This window comes from Camelus ferus, chromosome X (assembly GCF_009834535.1).
Source record: "Camelus ferus isolate YT-003-E chromosome X, BCGSAC_Cfer_1.0, whole genome shotgun sequence".
Lineage (NCBI taxonomy): Eukaryota > Metazoa > Chordata > Mammalia > Artiodactyla > Camelidae > Camelus > Camelus ferus.
In genome coordinates, this window is record NC_045732.1 from 18,118,332 (window position 1) to 18,137,957 (window position 19,626).

The 19,626-nt window shown below is 41.0% G+C and overlaps 1 protein-coding gene across 1 annotated transcript in view; it reads right to left on the reverse strand.

The window, feature by feature from the left end:
- The window catches only part of ACE2 (angiotensin I converting enzyme 2), a 37,483-nt gene continuing 17,857 nt past the window's right edge, over positions 1-19,626 (reverse strand). The window contains exons 8-19 of the mRNA XM_006194201.2: positions 19,511-19,608; positions 17,044-17,213; positions 15,356-15,582; positions 13,074-13,218; positions 11,124-11,222; positions 10,312-10,434; positions 9,737-9,909; positions 8,440-8,498; positions 5,914-6,014; positions 4,457-4,573; positions 2,088-2,282; positions 1-302 (exon numbers count right to left, since the gene is read on the reverse strand). Coding sequence (XP_006194263.1) covers positions 194-302; positions 2,088-2,282; positions 4,457-4,573; positions 5,914-6,014; positions 8,440-8,498; positions 9,737-9,909; positions 10,312-10,434; positions 11,124-11,222; positions 13,074-13,218; positions 15,356-15,582; positions 17,044-17,213; positions 19,511-19,608 — 1,616 coding nt within the window. The 3' untranslated portion in view covers positions 1-193. The remainder of the gene's footprint in view (positions 303-2,087; positions 2,283-4,456; positions 4,574-5,913; positions 6,015-8,439; positions 8,499-9,736; positions 9,910-10,311; positions 10,435-11,123; positions 11,223-13,073; positions 13,219-15,355; positions 15,583-17,043; positions 17,214-19,510; positions 19,609-19,626) is intronic.

The following is a 19,626-nucleotide window of genomic DNA, read 5'->3' on the forward strand; positions in this document are numbered from 1 at the left end:
GCAGAAACAAATACTAAAAGCAATGCAAGTGAAGATGCCCTCTCCTCAGGTGTATCTTCTCTGGACAACTTTTTCCAAACAGAGCCACAGTTTTGACATTTAATGACATCCTTATAATCTTATATTTTCTGTACCGTGAAACTAACATTTACATACAATAAAATCACCTCAAGAGGAAATAAAATAGATTTTTCTAAAATGAAGTCTGAACATCGTCACCATTTTGGAATCCTGAATTGTTTTCTCCTTTACTCAAGTCCACGGAACCATAAGGATTTTCTTCAGTGCTTGCTTGTTTTTTCCTGTTAAATAAAGTGAAGTCAACTTAATATCATGATCTTAGAATGACATGGCCTCTCTTGGACTCCACTGGGCTCAGGCATCTTTCACATCTCAGCATTCAATCACTGCTGGTCTCATTTGCATATCAGACCCTCTTAACGGACTATAAGCACCCAGAGTGCATTGCATTCACTTCTTTAGCCCCATGATCTGTTGGCATGATGCCTGGCTGAGCATAGCAGACTGGTTACTGTATAAGCTCTAGAGTCACAGAGAGGGGGCCTCTGGACCTCAGTCTGCCTATTTGGAAAATGATAGCCATTATGTGACGTCAGTGAAATAATGCTGGCAGAGTACTGACACTACCTGGTGTATAATCCTTAATAAATATTAACCATTATTATTATTTTCAGGAACTTGGTGGTTATTTAGCCAGTCACTTTCATTTTAAAGAGCTTCCCTACTAAGTTATCAGCTTCCAAAGTATAAAGACCAGGGTAGACCTCTTTGTAGTAAAACAATCAGCTTTACAAACTGAGATATATCGTCACGTGTCACTGACTAGCTGTGTAAATGTGAGAAAGTTTCTTGGCCTCCTGGAATCTCAGTCTTATATATACATGAAGATAATCACACATTTATGTCATACATGTGCTGAGAACATTAATGTATGAAAGTACTGAGCAGGATTGACAGTCCTATTTTTCTGTGTACCTTCTATTAACATAGTGTGTAGCATGAAGGGGGTGCCCCCACATAATTTCTTTAATGAATTCACTTTGGAACAGCATCACATGTGCCAATTTTTAGTATACAGAAGAGTGCTTCTCAAATGTGCGTATCAGTCACCTGGGGAATCTTACTAAAATGCAGATTCTGATTAATCCGGTCTCTGAAAAACAGATCCTTTTTACTGACTTTGGGAAGGGAACTTGGAAGCAAAAAGTGACAGGGAGACTCTAAGTCCCATTTTGCATTTAAAAAATTTGAACTATATGACTGTATTCTAGCCAATGCCTAATTTTTAAAATGAATCTATTTTGGGGAACAAAAAATCTCTATAGTAAAGAATGAGCAAAATAGACTAGTGCCTGTAAAAATTGAAACAAGAACATGTTTAAACAACCTGAAGTGTTTTGTTAGGTGCTATAAAATATTATTAACCTTAATTACATAAGCCCAACAAAAGTAAATGATTTCTCAAGGTCAGAAAACAAATCTACTGGCAGAGCAAGACTATAAATCAGGTCTCTAGTGATTTAAATCCTCAATTAACTTGGATCTTCAGTTCAAGAACAAATGAGAGGGCATCTGACTCAAGAACTGAGGGGACAGAAAGGCATCTGGGCTACTCAAGGAGGAATGAAGATTCCAGTGTAGTAGTCAGAAGCAACTCTCAGAGCTCATTCTTGATTTCACAGTTCAAACCCACCACTAATCCAATCTCTAGGGTCACTTCTAGACCAAGGAGGACTCATCAGTAAGGATAATCCCCTGAGCCTACCCACCCCTGCTGAGTTTGGAGTGCCTCTTAGCAGCAGGGAAATGATGCTGTGGCCAGGATGGAGTTGACCCGGGCATGCCAGTAAACCCCAGGCTGGACATCTGTATGGTAGGATTTGCTAGGAAGGCAAAGTGCTGATGAAATCTGGTACATTTCTAGGGGATGCCCAAGAAAATTTAGGTGCAAAATTGTCCAAGTAAGTAGTTGGCTTGTACAACCTACCAGATACTACAAACTTTCCAGTTTGTTTTCCCTAAACCTTTCTGTTTTAGGATAGGTAAGTCTAGGAAAGGTCACTTACTTCCTTCGATCTCTGATCCCAGTGAAGATGAGCACGACAATCCCAACCACTACCAGTCCCATCACGATCCCAAAGATAATCAGCCATACGGTGACAGGCGGTTCGTAAGGGGGCCCTAGAGTCGGCTGAATACCCAGAAACTCCAGGCTGTTGTCATCCAGGCGGAAAGCATCATTGATACGGCTCCGGGACATCCTATTCCCCAAAGCAAAACATTTAGGCAAAAGGGACACTTAGGCAAAATAAAATTGCGTGCAATTATTTATATTATTGTTCCCAAACGAATTTGATAAGGCTTATCTCAAAAATGTACATCTACAATCACCATGAAATCAAAGTACATCAAAGATGATTTTTAAAACAAAAACAAAAAATAGTGAAATGTTCAATATTCTGGATTGAAAACCAAAGTGTCTGGGATCCCATCGCTCTGCCCTTGGGTATAGTCAGGAGGTCAGAGTCCACCCAGATAGAGAGGTAGGTCAAAGCAGAATTAGCCACGTGACCCCTGGCAACCTCCGCCTTGAAGAGTCTCGTCATTCTGGAAACAGGAAGTTTGAGGACCCCTGCAGCTTGCAGGAGGGCTGGGCTCTTTCACGATGACCACAGCTGGCACTTTCCCCCAAGACAAATCACTTGGAGGCAGCCAGTGAGTCTCTAGGCGTGGTCGCATTGGATACCCTACTAAACCGGATTTTCTAGGCACACTGCCCTTCAGATCCTGATTCGGCTTCCGAAGATGAACGGCAGCTCAGGGGCGCCACCTAGTGAGCATCTCCGTTGCAGCAGGTATCTCAAGTTTTTTGGGTTTTTGTTTGTTTCTTTAACAGCTAGGGCAAATACCTACATCTATCCAGTCTTCACTTTTGCTGTTTTGAGAAACAGCTGAGGCAAATTGAGAAAACTGTTCCTTCTCAACGCTCACTGCCAATACCAAGTTCCTCTTTTTCTTAATTGAAGTATAGTTAGTTTACAATGTTGTGTTAGTTTCTGTTGTACAGCACAGTGATTCAGTTATATATATATATATATATATATATATATATATATATGTATGTATATTCCTTTTCATATTCTTTTCAATTATAGGTTATTACAAGGTATTGAGTATAGTTCCCTGTGCTATACAGTAGGACTGTGTCATTTATCTATTTTATATATAGTAGTTAGTATCTGCAAATCCTGAACTCCTAATTTATCCCTCCACCACCCTCCCTTTCATCCCTAGCAACCATAAGTTTGTTCTCTATGTCTGTGATCTGTTTCTGTTTTGTAAATAAGTTCATTTGTCTCATTTTTTAGAGTCTACATATAAGTGATATATGGTATTTTTCTCTTTCTGGCTTCATGTAGAATGATGGTCTCCAGGTCCATCCATGTTGCTGCAAAAGGCATTATTTCATTATTTTTTATGGCTGAGTAGTATTCCATTATTTATATCTACCACAACTTCTTTATCTAGTCATCTGTCAATGGACATTCAGGTTGTTTCCATATCTTGGCTATTGTAAATAATGCTGCCTTGAACATTGGGGTGCATGTATCTTTTCAAATTAGAGTTTCCTCCAGATATATGCCCAGGAGGGGGACTGCTGGATCATATGGTAGCTCTATTTTTAGTTTTTTAAGGAATCTCCATACTACCAAGTTCATCTTCTGATGTGGAGGCTAAACAATGTCTAAGGAATACTATCCTTGCCCACCTTGTTCCAGACTTTGGTTAAATGAATCCTACAACGAAGTCCCTACAGCACATGACAGCAACCCCTGTGTATGTCCGCTCTGCACTTACCATTTTCTGGGTGTGCTGGCCAGACTTCCTTCAGCCAGTACCTGCTGCCTTGGCCTGGAAGAATTCCCAAGCCGCAAGATTTGGCCCTGTCTGCTGGCCAGCAATGTAGAGGGGTTACTGCCACCTGTAAGCAGTTCTCACCCATGACTCCCAGGAGATGGTAAATAAACACCCCAGATCTGATGGGACAATTCAGCTGCATGTTCTACACCGTCTCCCAGAATTCCCCAGCAGAATGGCACTCAAGTTGCCCACAGTAGCCACTTGCTCATAATGTGTCATTTATTCCCTTCTTCCCTTGCTGTCTCCTGCCCACATTTCTCTATCAGTGTTTCTTGAGATCACTTCCCAAAGAAACTACTTACACTCAAATCCTTGTCTGAGGACCTGCATCAGGAGAAACCCAATCAAGACAATTCCCTTGCTATGAGATCGTTCTGGAATGAAACCCCACGTTTTTCAGATGAGCAAAAACATGTAAATGATTCAGAATGGTGCCTGGTGGTGTAAGAGCACCCTAAATATTCCTTACAGTTCTTGTCGCACTTATATAGTTCATTTGAAAATAAAATATCACCTGATGGCCTCTTCGACTTCAGTTCTAGGAATGATGTCGGACACATTTTTAGGTGAAGTGACAAAGAAGCTGAAGGAGATTCTTGGTTTCAAATCACTCACCCACACGTCCTCCACCCTGTGGAGAAACCAAAGAAACAGCTCCCCTTGTGGCACGGAGGACACAATAAAGAGAGTGAAGATTTCTGCCGGTGAAAAGGAGATGAAGGGGAGGACCTCAGGGTAAAGGAGAGAGACATGGGTGGGGCCGCTAATGGAAGGATGTCATTGTCCAAAAAACCGGAACACCACCCAAAGTGAATGAACTCAGCTATGGAAATTGTGATAGCAAATCTTGGCACTATTGGTTCGGCCACCGTAGGAGAACCGCGGTTCTTTTTCAATGACAGAAATACTTCAAACTGAAAGCACCAGAAGAATCAGCGAGGAGTCCTTGGTGAGCCAGGACTGTGGTCAACAAGATGCTAGGCAGGGATGGCTCAGTTTCTGAGGCAGAGGTGGTGCATTTACATATTCCCACCCGGCCCTGCCCAGAGCAAACCGGTATGGTACACCCCGCGGTGACGGAGAGCGGGTGCTTACAGCACAACGTGACAAGACTGTGCTCTCACAGCTGCCAGACTGATCTAATAAAGCCTAAGGCTGACCCTGTGGCCCAGAGCCTTTCTCACTCAGAATGGAAGCCAGTGTCCTGAGACTGGCTTGCAAGGCCCACGTGAACTTTCTCCTCGCCTTCCCACGCCCACGGCCGGGGACTACCCTGCCTACATCTCCCGCTTGCCTCCTATTGTCTCCCTCTGCTCCAGCCACACTGGCCTCCTTGCTGGTCCTTCAACAGGTGGATATTTGTTCCTCGGGGTCTTTCCACCTGCTATTTTCCCCTGAAACATTCCCCCCGCCCCCGTTGTCTGCACCACTGGCTCTCTTTCCTGCTTCAGCTATGTGCTCAAATATGAACAAGGCCTTTTCTGACCATTTTAGTTAAAATTGAACTCTACACACACACACACCCCAGCACTCCCTAACATTTATCACTATCTAATTCTACTATATTTCTCTTATATATTTTGTCGGTGGTCTATAACACATGCACACTCACATAAAACACATACATTAGAATATAAGCTCAATGAAAGCAGTCATTTCTCCCTTTTTTCAGAGCTGAGGGTGGCTGAGAGCATTTGAGGAAAAGAAGGGGAGAGAGGAGGGGAGGGGAGGGGAGGAGAGAGACGAGGAGGGGGCCATCTAATAAGAACAGTGCTCTTGCAATTGACAAGTCAAATAAGTCACAGTCATCCCCAAATAAAGTGGCCCCAATCCCAGGATATCAGAGGTTTAAAAGTTAGTAAGAGATTTTTCTTAATTTCACTGGAATAAAAGTTTAAGTGTAATATTTTCTTAAACCCAAGAGGAAGGGAAGTACGGGTTGGAGGAACTTGAGGGCACAAGTGAACTCACCCGAAAAGAATGGTCTGGTTTTGGACTTTTAAAAAATACTTTCTCATGGCATAGGCAAGAGATGACTGGAACAAGTACATTTCATTGTCATTCCATTCATACTGTAAATTCAAAAGGAAAGCACTGTTCAGAGGGATCATGGGTTACGTTAAACTGATACTCCACAAGCATTATTTTTCAGTTGTCTGAGATTCCAAAGATTCTTGCTAGGCACTGTCAGTGACCTCCAGCTCGAGTGTTCATCAGTGTCACCTGGAGGGCCTGTTAAACCACTGAATACTGGGCCCTACCTCAGAATTTCTAATTTAGAAGGTCTGGAATGAGACTCAAGAATTTGCAGCTCTAACAAGCTCCCAGGTGGTGCTAGTAGTGCTGGTCCAGCATCCACGCTTTAAGAACCACTGGGTTCACTGGCCCTTTTAACTTAGTTTGATGTGAGCCAAAATTAACGCCGTGAAGGCAGGTTTATAGGCGGGAGTCATGTAAACCATTGGTTTTGGTTAAAATGTCTGTATACTGTAGACAGATATGCTGAGTTTTTACTATTTTTATAACAAGTTCTCAGATATGTATAAGCATAAAAGAAAAAGAAATTCTTGAAGTTCAAAGGAAAACATTTTTTTCTTTTTGTAAACAGGATCATTTGTTCTTGGCTTTCAGTGCTAAACAAATGGGTGGTGTATAAAACTTGTTGAAAGAGAAAAAAAGCATTCACTCTTTCCTCCAGTAGGTGGCAGTAGAGATCAATGAATAGCACAAAGTTTGCGTCTCTTCTTTCCCTTTAAGGAAAAACAATTACAAGATTTCACAAAAGGATTGCCAAGTTGACCTCTGCTTGATATCACTCAGGTGTTGGGAAAAGCTGCTTTAACAGTAATAATGATAGTATTAATATCACTAATAATATTCTGGTTACTATTTCTATATTCAAAAAAATTAAAGGCTAATTTCTCAAAATGGCATCAAAGATGTAGTTGGACTTTGCCTTGAAATAGTTGGAACTGGGCAGCTATTCTGGTCCTGATGTGTAGGTGGCTACAAGTGTGGTTCTGGTCTCATCAAAGCAGCCTGCTGCTCAGTGAATTGGCCTCAACGTTACACCATCAGCCCCTCTGAAGACTATTTACTAATCCCGCAAGGCCTGGAAAGAGGACATGGGGACAAATATCAAGACAAAAGAAGATAATTGAAAGGGATCCTGATCTACTGGATACTTTAGAGGAGGGGCTTCAAGATGGCAGAACAGAAGGACGTGGAGCTCACTCTCTCCCACAAATAAATCAAAGTAATCAAAATTTATTAGTCCAAGGAAGAGCTAATAAAAATATGACAGAAAGAAATAATCCCAGAGACATTCAATGATTGCTAAGAAATCGGAACTTCAACTTTTAGAGTTTGGGAAGTGATGTGCCTCCATTTTTATTATTTCCTCCTTAAATGTTCATTTTTTTAACTCCTATTGTTATTGATATTTTGATGTCTTACTTATCTATGACAATTACACTACAACTACTGTGGAGCCTTGGACAATATTTAACTTCCCAGGAAAAGTAAGGGTAGAAATACAATCTCTGGGCCTATCCAATGCAAGAGACAGTTTCTGTAGCATCTTGGACTGTTTTATCCAATAATGCCAGGTTGCCCTCCAATCCTGTAAAACCTTCGGAGTGCCACCCACACCCAGGCCTTTGATCCCCATCTGCCTGGGGTGGCCCTCTGCTTTCCTCTTTCCCAATCAAAGCTGCTACTCCTTCAAACTGGATAACCTGAAGCAGGTGCTTAGGAGAAAGCACGAGCTGATTAAAATAATTCACCTGAAGGTGTCAGGAATATGATTTTCTGTAAAACATTTTGTCGTCCTGAAATGCATCTCTACATTGGTGGTTCTCAAACTGTGCTGTAATTACAATCACCTGGGGAGCTTTTCCGACTCCTGATGCCACACTCCAGAGCAATGAAGTCAGAATGTCTGGGAGCGAGACTCAAAGCATGAATATTTTTAAAACATCTCAAATGACTCCACCGTACAGCCAGGTTTGAGAAACAGTGTTCTAAACCAGAGCTTCCCAGTCTTTATTGTGTCTACAAACCACCCAGGCGCTGATTAAAATGCAGATTCTGATTAAGCAGGTCCAAGGCTGGGGTCAAAGATTAAAACAAGCTTCTAGCATATAGATGATTGACTAAAACAAAACAAAGCAAAAACTACCTACACTACTTCTAAAAACAATCTCTCAAAATATAACCATGTCCTCTTCCTCAAAATACAAGTAATGGTGATAAGAGCGAATTGGGAGGGGGGATATTTGATACTTAAGATTGGATGTTTTCTCATCGATCTTCGTAACACCTTCAAAGTAACAAGGAAAAAGCAGGCACAGCCAATCCAATAAGGAATGCATTACTAAAAAAACCAACCCAAAAGCCAAAGGCCAGAATCTGGGGCTTGTAGCTTTTAAGAGAACCATGTGTCCAATTTAAGGGAATGCATAGAAAAGTAATAGACACACTGTCCAGAATACTCACTGCTTTGTCTCCAAGAGCTGATTTTAGGCTTATCCTTACTTTGATGCTTTGGTCAGTATCTGATTAAAGAGAAATAACAGACTGTTGTCACAGATGACAGATTGACCATGTGTGTTTATTTCCTTCCTCTCCCAAGATCCCACTAAAGTGATAGTTACGGAATTTTTTAAAGGTAGAAACACATTTTTGGAAAATGAGAAGTTATGGAGGAGTGGTAAGTGTTTTCTCAAGGGTCAGGAAGAGCCTAATATGTACACAGAGGCAGTACAGACCCCCCAAGTTCCAGAGAATCCTGGAGAGGCTTGGGATTCAGATATAGCAGGGGGTGGGAAGAAGATACTGGACTGAAAACAAGGGGAATGAATGTCCAGGAATGGTTAAAGCCCCTTTGTGGGTCAGTTGATGCTCCTACCCCATGAGCTCTTGCTTAGAAAGTCACTTGGAGGCTGTGCTGTAGCAAAACAAGAGGTAATCCACAAAAGAAGACATGGCGCCCAGGAGGCAGTGGGTTCAACCCCGGACAGCAGCAAATGGATGACTGAGGGTGAAAACTGTGGTCCAGATTGAGACGGAAAGATGTGAGACTCTAAGAGGGAATTCTTTAGGGAAAAATGAGACTGAAAAGAATAGATATATTGGAATAGTTGGAAAAGATGAATGCAACGTTGATAGCAAATTAAGCACGCAAAAAGAAAAAGGTAGTAGAAACTTCAGGACAAACAAAAAGCCACATAAGAAAGGATATAAAATAGTATATTATTTGATTCTGGAGGCATAATGATGTAAATATTGATAATTTCATCACTAAAAATTATGTTAAACTTCATTGGGTGGAAAAGGAGGTGGAAGAGTAGACAGAAGTGACCAATGGAGAAATGACAATATAAACAAATTGTTTAGAAATGTGACTATAACTGCCAGAAAGAAGAGGTAATAGCATTAAAACTGTTAAAAAGTATTTATCTTTGAAGAGCAGGATTTGAATACAGTGGGTTGGGGACTGTTACATACTCTTTCATTTTAAATATGGAGCTAATAAAGCTGACTTGAAAGAGAGAGAGAGAGAGAGAAAGAGAGAGAGAGATGCAGTTTTCACTGTGCCAAATACCTAGTAGGGACTCAATAAATGTTTCCTCCCAGATAAAATGGCAGCTGCCTCCACAGCACAGTCAGAAGCAGGGTCTAAGTAGAGGGAAAACATACTCAGCTGTGTCACAGTCCCAAGAGCCTGGGGCCAGAGAGGATTAGGGAAAACAGAAAAGGGGCAATGAGAACTGCGTCAGCTCAGGGTACTCACATGGAGTCCAGTCCGTGCTCCATCCCACGAAAGAATTCCTGTTCTGGTCTTTGAGCCAGGTCAACAAGGGCTCAAAGTAGTTGAGCAGTGGTTTGACATCCATAGTCTTTACTCCTACCAAGCCTTCCAGTGCTAAGGTCCACGGCTCTGATTTTCCAAGGCTCAGCATTTGGCTACATGAACAAAGGGGAGGGTGGGTTTAGGGTCTTTTGAGGGACTCCAGATACACATAGATTTACATGTACAATCTCTGGTTTCTCCTCTTTGGCGTAAGTTTGCCCCTGGTGAGTAAGAAAATAAGGCACGTTAACAGATGGATTCATCCTTCAATCTCTTCCCTTCCAGTGAGTACAGAAAGCTCTGGAGTTATGACATGGAGAGAGGAGGGGGCCTGTCCAGCCATCACATGGTCTAGGTTCCTGTGGGACCACAAAACAAACATCTCACTTGTGGATGAGGACATTCGGAGGCCCTAAATTTTCTTTTTAGAACAAAGAAATCAAATTCAAACCCAGGCATGGAAAAGAGTCATACTGAATAGTAGGAGAGGCTGAATATTTGGAAGCACTTCTTACAGCAGCTTCTGTCCTGCTTCGGTAGAATTTGAGATGTCACATTTGTACAGGGGACCTTCATGTTTTGCTATTTGGCAAAGGGCTTCATGAAACTGGAATTGATAAATGGTCCTTGTGTAATATCTGTAAAAGATACAAACAGACAAAAATTTGTCCCGCATTTAGTTTCTGGGATAGAGTCATAGATTGGGGCATATATTTAAATTTTGAGGCCCTAATAACCAAAGAAGGACCAGTCAAACCTCTTTCCCCTCCAGAAAGACCCAAACACAAACCCTACAGAGTCATCGTACTTAGATTCGTGTATCAGCTGATAAAAAGGCAGTATACCTTTGTTAAATCTTAGCTCACATCTGTACTGTGTTTTATGGATTTAGAGCCCTTTCATATAAATGATGCCATTCGATCCTTATGGCAGGTCAAGAGTATGATTTCCACTTTACAAATAAAGAAACTGAGGCTCAGCCAATTCAAGATCTGGGGCCAATAGGTGAAGAATAGAGGTTTTTAGATTTCATGTTAAACATGTTTTTTCCATTAGAATTACTCTGAACTCTGCCAGGAACAAGAAGACAAAGAAAGATATTTTTTAATTTCTCCCAAGGATATTGTAAATTCCTTGATGGTGGAGAAAAGATCTCACATAAGTTTTATTTAACCCAATAAATTGAGTTGAGTTAAAACGAATTGAAACTGATCGTCTATTTTGAGGTTCTAGGGGGGAGGTAGTTGGAGATAGAAAGAGAGATTATAGTCATCATTCTGTCCCCAAATCCTAGGAGTTAAACAATAAGAAGAAAGCTGTCATTTACCGGATGAATGAGTAATCTTCAGCAACGTGGAACAGACACGCCGGATCACAGTATGTTTCATCATGGGGCAGCGGTTCCACCACCCCGACTATCTCTCGCCTTTGGGGAGAAATGAAGCTATGTTAGCTGTGGATCACTCACCATGAGAAAGCGCAGCTGGGTGCAGCTGGTGCGGTTGCATCAGCCAATGGCTTTTATAATGGAATTGGTTGTCAGATGAAATAGAAACAGTGTAAAAAATGACGGAATACAGCCCATGATGTAGTTACCTCTATCTTTTTAAATTCAGCTAGTCTAGACCACTAGAAGATAGTTGAACCTTCAAAACACTAATTTATTTATTTATTTATTAGTTGAAGTAATATCGGTTTACAACGTTGTATTGAAAAAACACTAATAGAGTGCATTGTGTGGCCAAAAACTGTGAAAGTCCTAATAATTCCTCTCTGGCACCATATTTTATATACTCCTGGTAGACAGAATTTTCTAAAATTGAAATCTTATTCTCCAAGGCTGGCTCAAATGGCCCCTTCTCTGTGAGGCCTGCTCCCGATCCGAACCACCCGCCAGTACAGTGAGCCCTCCAGCTCCTTCCGCCTTCTCTAGCTGCACCTCCTTGGCCATTTCTCTGTTTTAGCACTGTTCACATACAGCTCCTCCTTGCCCTGAGACTTGAGCACCAGACGGCGGGGCTGTGTTTGGATCATCTTTAGAGTTCCAGTGCCAAACACAGTGCCAGATGCTAAGAAAAGACTCTATGTGTATTTGTTGGATGAATGGAGTAATGAATGTATTCATGAATCATTGGAAGGGTCTGATTCCATGTACCTTTGGAAAGAAACTATAAGGGATCAAAATTAATTCAATCAGAAAGAAAAGGTAGGGAAACCATGTATTTGGCATTGTTTAAACAGAATACATTCATCCTTTCTGATTGTGGGATCACGATAGACATCATTTCGGTAATACTCAAGTGCTAGAAACAGCTGCTATAGATGCTGCCTCCTTCCTCCCAAGGAGGATTTATGTTAACAGAAAGACTCTTGGCAGAAGAGCGGCACTGACTCAAATTTATGGGTATGGGGCTGAATGTTATAATGGTAGATCTTCACTACAAAAAGGGAAAGTAAGAAAAATAAAGAAAAATAATTGACAGGAATCTGACTAATAGATGGTGGGGAGATTTCTTTCTTTCCTTCCTTCTTCCCTCCCTTCCTTCCTTCTTCTTGTAACACTTTCACCAATTATTTTATACCTACATGTGCCAGGTACTGTGCAAGGCACTTGGGATACAGTGATGAATGATGTAGTGCTGAAACTACTGGAAGTTATCACTCTCTGTTGCTCAAATGCAGCAGGCTCTCTCCAGCTTGGAATTCTCTGTTCCCCACTATGTATACCTGGTTAACCCCCACATCTTCTCAAAGCTCACCTGGGATGCCTCTCCTCCTCTGACCCACCAGCCAGGGCTTTGGATCTCCCCTTGGATGCCCATGGATCCCCACACCCTCCCATCACAACCCAACACATTGCAGTGGTTTCATTTCCCACACCCCTCCACAGACTAAAAGTTCTTTGGAGTCGAGGAGAACAACATGACCAGCATCAGCTCCCCAGAGCTTGACCTAAAATGTGGGCTTAGTATTTTTGCTTCAGGGAATGGACAAAAGAAAAAATCAAAATGAATACTTTGATCATTTCCTAAATAGTGTCACTATTTAATGGGTGACTCAACACTTAAGAAGATAGAGCATGAGATATTATGTAACCTGACCCTGCTGAGCCAAGGAAACGTTAACTGAGAAGGCACCCAGATGGTGACTTAAAAAGAAGGCCGTTAGTGTGTGTGTGTGTGTGTGTGTGTGTGTATGTACAGGCCAGCCAAATGCTTTTAAATAAACAGCAAACTCATGAGAAAACATTTTACTGATTGCATATTCATGGACTTACTTCATCTCCCACCACTTCTGCATCCACTGCTCCTTGGGAATTTCACCCTTAAAGACCATCCACCTCCACTTTTCTAACATGTAAGTAAACGGTAGAGTTCCAACAATTGTCAGTGCTTGTTTGAGTAGGAAGTTTATTTCTGTTTCTGGAAGTACAATGGGAAAGAATAAATATTAAGATGAGGATGACAGTGGACATTTTGTGTTAGATAATTTCCTAATCTCAAGATATTATTCCTCAAGATATACTTATTATAGGGATGGTTACATGAGAAACATTGACAGTGGATATACATACAATATACATATATAATAAATACATACATATGTATATACTCGCTTTCTCAGCTGAGGGATGTGGAGTAGGGTGAAGCCTTGGATAGAACTGGTAAAATAAATCCACACATAAGTCCAAATCTTCTTCTTTAAATTAGTTTCAATTGCCTTCCTTACACACTTCTTATCAGAGCTAACTGGGGCTCTTTCATCTACTTCCCTAGTCATACTGTTTATTCTTGTGAGCCCCATGAAGGCAGTGACTGTTAATGTCTCAGTCAAGCCTGTATCCCTAGCCTGGTGTCTGCTACATGATGCTCTCTGTGAGCCTTTGCTAAATCAATGAATATTAAACAGATATGGCCAAAAGCCAGTAAACCAGGGAGGGAAAAACAAATTAAAAAAAGAGCCTCCCTAGAGGAAATAATTTCCTGGATCATCAGAAGTACAATGCACTTTAAATTTACTGACATTTCCCTTACCTGAGTTTAAAATGCCTTAACAAGTTACGTTATTTCATTTATCCTTTATTGGTGAAGTAATAAGGCAGTAGAGCTCACATCTGGTGTATAAATGAAGCTCACTGGGATGTAAGCAGAGGGATACCATGTACTTGGCACACCACTATATCTCTAGAGTCTAGAAAAATGTCTTGCACATAGTATGTGCTCAATAAATATTTCTGGAAGAAAGGAAGAGAGGGAGAAGGAGAGAGGGAGAGAAGGAATGAAGAGCCTTATTTGTTTAACATCATTCACAGATCAGAGCAGAGCCAAGGAAAGAAGCAGTTTTTCAAACCAGTGGCTTAACCATGCCTAGTACTGTCTTAGTTATTCAACCATCTTTGCCTGCTGTCAAGGAATATTTTAAAATGATAAAACAAATAATTGTCTGTTAATGGACTTGAGAATCATACTTTAAAATTAGGAAATAGGTGTGGTTACCGTGAACTCCCTTTCCTTTGCTGCTCCCTTCATGGGAGGACGCCGCTACTCATCTATTACCCACTGAGTCTGTGTTTACTGTAACTTTTTTGGACATCATGATGGCTTTACATTGACCCAGGTCCTTGTGAGATCATAAAGGTCTGAAGCCAGAAATCAAGGCACAGTGAACTGCCTACACACGGATGGGCCTTAACCTCACTGACCAAAGGTACCAGCCAGCAAAACTGATGTTTATGCTCCAAACAGCTAAAGTGAGGATAGAGAAATACATGGAAAAGAAGAACATATTTGGCTCTAAGTTTCCTTCTTTCACGCAGAAGAATCCTCACTGAAAAATCTGGTATCTTGCGAATATTTGTTGTGTTCCATCAAGTACAAGTCATCCAAAGAGAAACAGGCTGCCTCAGGCAAATGTTGAAAGATAGCCTGGATCAGAGGGGATGTTACAGGGGCAAATTCCTGCTTCAGCAAGATGAACAAAATGTTTCAGTCTCTTCCAATCTTGATTTTCACCACCTGTTCCTTAAGAACCCCCAAATTTCCAAGCTATGCTCTGCTTTGTGTAACATTATGGGAAGAGTTTTAGATTAGGCTCTGGTTCTGGTTCTGCCACATTGCTTTTTGACATTGGGCTAGTTATGTTCCCTCTCTTGTCTTCAGTCCGCTTCCTCCGCAAAATGGTCTTCAGCATCTGTTCCAGCTCCACCATTTTGGTTTTTCCCGAGAACCAGGGGGATCTAGTCAGAACTCCGACACTAATTAGCTGGCTGACCTTGGATAAGCCAGTTCAGTTTTGTGGGCCTGTTTTAAAAATCTTCTTTTAAATGGTTCTTAGAATCCCAAGGCTGCTCACTTAGTTTTCTCTCTTATGCAAAGATACAAAGCCAGAAGTTGGCATGTTGTTATATATACTTAAACTTTTTTTTACCAGTAGCAGTTCCCAGTTACCCCTAAATACATCATATGGCAAAATTAAATACATCCTACACACGACCATAAACACCTTTGTCCATATCAGACTAAAGAATCCCCAAAACATGCCATGAAAAGATGTCCATACCACTGTCTTCATAAAAGTCAGCTGGCAGAAGACCAAGGGCTTTCAAATAGTGAGGTGTTGCTGCAGAAAGTGACATGATTTCCCCAACAGCTTCATGGAAACCTTCATTAGCTCCATTTCTTAGCAGGAAGGGTTGTATGGCATATGCCATGTCATACTGGATGTGTCCCATCTCGTGATGGGCTGTCAGGAAGTCATCCATCGTCACCTTTGTGCACATCTTGATCCTGAACAAAAATGGGCACCATGAAAATGAATCTCATTGAATTTCCCTTACATATCACAGTAGAGTTGTATGGGGTTTGGATAGCACAGATCACCTTTCCAAGATTTATTCACCAATGACTCCTAAGGACTTACCATTTATGTCCTAGAAACTGTACTAGGTGCTCAATACAATGTGACGGGCAGGCCTGAACCCTGTTCTCCTACTCACAGACTAATAGAAAGAAAAACAGACTTCTACAAAAACTCTGAGGCAAGTACTCTCTAAGTGACAGTGGACATGGCCTGGGGCATAACAGTGAGTAAATGCAGGCACAGTATCCGAGAAGCACCAGGAAGGGTATAACTCAGGATGCAATGAGCAATCTGGACCTTGATTAACATGCTGCAGAGTTTGCCAGTAGATGGCAGGGAGAGACAAGAAGATGACATTCTTTTAAGTGCTCAATGAGGATGGCTTGAGAGAAGAATGTGGCATTTGGAACACAGCCAGCAGTTGGGTAGAGCCAGGACAGAGAAGTAGCAGGAGAAGGGGCTGGAAACTGATATTTGGGGATCATTAGCATGTAAGTCAGGGAGTGGATGTGATGGCCCATGAAGCAGGTGGAGAATGGCCAGAAAAGAGGGCAAAGGACAAAGCCCTAGTAGGTCCCAGGATATACAGAGTGGAGAGAGGAAAAGGAGAAAGAGAGAGAAGTCAAAGAAGTCCGGAAGAGGCTGTCAGTGCAGATACCAGTGAAAAATAGCACCTCTGGGGTGGCAGCCTCCTTCTCTTCCACCTTGTCACACAGAACCTTCTTGACGTGCCCTTTTTTCTAGCCTAACCTGTGGACGCCAGTACACAATGCCAGGTACCCTCTCTGCATTTGATCCTGCTGTTCTCCCTGCCCAATGTACTGCCCAGCCCTGTCTGTCCAAATCCTTCTCATCTTTCAAGCCTCATTCAAATGCCACCTGAAAAGCCCTGTCTGAGCTGAACCCCATTCCAGGTATGGTCACTTATCTTCCTGCTCTCCATAGAGTGTTCTCTGTGTCTCTCTTATGACACATACGACCTTCTCTGTTTTATCGCAGCTTAGCTATTCACCTGTCCTCTCTCACTCAGAAGAGGGAAACAGGGAGGGGAGGATGAATGCCTAATTCACATAGCCCATCTTCTGTAAATCTTAGCGCCAAACCTTTCCTCCTAATGGGGATACCACCATTCCCATGACCATGTAACCCTAGTGGGTGCATTTTATCTCAAATGAGGTGAACTGTTTAAAGGTTCAAGTTAGAGCCTGCAGACAGGCTCCTTTTCCTTGGAAAGCGCAGATGTGCACTCATGAACTCCCAGACTTTGTTCAAGGAGAGTTCATTCATCTCTTCTATGCTCAGAGAAGCAGAGAAGGAATCCAGATTCATCCACATCCCTCCACTATCTCCCGTTTTAGTATCAGCGGTGTAAATATCAGCCTCACTACCTGAAGTCACCCTTCCCCAGGTCCCAAGCTGTGGGGTGGCAGACCACTTTACGGCCATCGCCTGGCTCAGTTAGCATGGAGTTATCCCAGAATCCTTGAGTCATGTTAGGAAGGCCAATAGACACAAAGAACTTCTCAGCCTCCTTGAAGATCCTCTTTGCATCCCAAGACTGGAAAAAAAAAGAACAGCATTTGATTCTAGCATTAAAATCACAGCATTCTTCCTATTGGAAATGTACAAAGGAGGAGCCTTCCTGGAAGGCAATTTGGCAACATGTACGGACAGCTTTCAGTGTTTACACTATTTGTCTCAGTAATTCTATGTCTAGGGAACTAATCTAGAAAATTCTCAGAAATTAGGTCAAAGAATTACATTTTAAATGATTTTTATTGTTATTTTAATTGAAATATATTTGACATATAACATTCTATAAATTTAAGGTGTACAACATATACAATGATTTTTAATAGGGGGAAAAAAGGAAACCACCACCAGAATGGTTAAATAAATAATGATGCCTTTGTGGAATGGAAAATGAAAAGCAATTAGATTTATAAAGAATTTTTATTGATTTTTTATGATTTAATAGTAAGTGAAAAGTAAAATATTATAAACTGCTTATATAGGATAATCTTAATGAGGAAATCCATAAAAATATTAACAGTAGACTGGGTAAGATTATGTGTGATTTTTTTGGTCTTTATTCTTTATGTTCCAAGTATAAACATAAACGACCTTCTCTTTGCTAAAAACTATTCAACTCAAGCCAAAAATCCTTGATTGAGCTCCTTCAAGGGGCAAGGCCCTGGTACTAGATTCAGTGGATGACACAAACAATAGAGTAGACATGAAGTTGTGGAACCAAAAAGGCCCACAAGTGACCCAGCAGCAAATGGGGTAGCGGGCCTTGGCTTCAATGTCTGTACAAGAATCTTAACTTTCAGAATGTTCTGGAACTGGAAAGGGGCAACAGTAGGTGTCTGCCATCCAGCAAGCTCTTCTGGGAACCTAACTCTGGAGCTGACCAAGACTTCTTTGGCGATAAGGCCCTTATCAGTCAAACTAAGTTTGTGAAATTGGCAGATATTTAATGAATCACTTTTTAGTGACACAGAAAACTTCCTCTGATCTTAAAGATCTGTCAAGTTTGGTTTTTCTCCTATGTCAGCTTTCAGGAGATGAACCTGGATATAACATGGATTTTTTTTTTTTTTTACCTTTAAACGCTTAAGGTCAGGCAATATTGGTATTAATGAGCATGACATCTGTTGAACGAAGAATGAACGGACAGAAAACCAGACTGGAAATATGAGGAGTTCTCAGTTCCAACCTTTGTTGCCACTTTGGGCAAATCACTTACCTGAACCTCAGTTTCCTCACATCCAACATGGAACTATCACAATACCTGTCCTGACCGTCTCATAGGTTTGTTGTCAATGTAACATTAGGAGACATGGTAGATGGGCTAAGGAGCAACACAAGATGGGCCTCTGCTGCTGCTCAGCTGTGAAGTGGGGCTGGAACAGCTACAGGAATCTGGGGTCCTTGCAGCTTCATGTTTTTATTCTGCTGTGGACTTTTCCCAGGAGTCTGTTATGTAGGTGAAGGGGCTCCCTGCACTGCTGCTTACACATTTAAAACTGTTAGCAAGCCAAAATCCAGCAATGCATCAATAGTAAAGTAGATCATGGTGCAACTATCTGAAGAAGTTTTACACAGCCATGAGAATTATGATTATGGATTCTACTGAGAAATGTAGGCTCATAGCTAAATAAAGAAAAACACATAATTATAACTATAATATGATTTCATCAATGGAGGAGAACACAGAAGAAATTAATACAACATTGTACACAGACTATACTTCAACAAAAATTTTTTAAAAATTTTAAAAATATGATAAAAAAATTTGCACAAATGCAGAAAATCGGTGTATAGTTTAATGAATTACTAACAGATGAAAAAAATGAAGAGAACACAGAGAATTTAAACAATTATTCCAAGATGGTAAAAAAAAAGGTTATTTTAAAACTATTTTAAAGACTTTTGTAATATTTTTAACAACAAGGATTTTTTAAATATGCAAAAAAATTTTAATGATGTCCTTTTTTTTTTTTACTATTCATAGAGATCACTGACTGAGTAGTCAGCCATGACTAACTTTAGAAAGAGTTATGCCAACCAGCTGATAATTCTGTATCTTATTGCTTAATGGAAAACTCAGGTCATCTCCATTTTTAATATCTCTCAGCAAGATCAACAGCATATTGGTTATTCAAGGTACTTGATGTCCCTGGCATTATAAACTACTTTTCCATGAAAAGATAGCTACGTCAGAAATAAATTTAAATTAGCTTGAAATTCTTATTTACACAGTTTCATTTGCAAAAGATAAGAAGGGAAGGAGGGCATAAAAAAAATGAAGTTGAGGATGTACATTTGATTTTCAAGACCTCTTCTTCCTACCTGGTTCTCCATTGCTTCGGTAACATCTATGTTTGGTTTCTGTCCAAAGGGGACTGTCAAAGAGTATAGATTTGTCCAAAATCTACCCCACATATCGCCTATTTAAAAAAAGACTT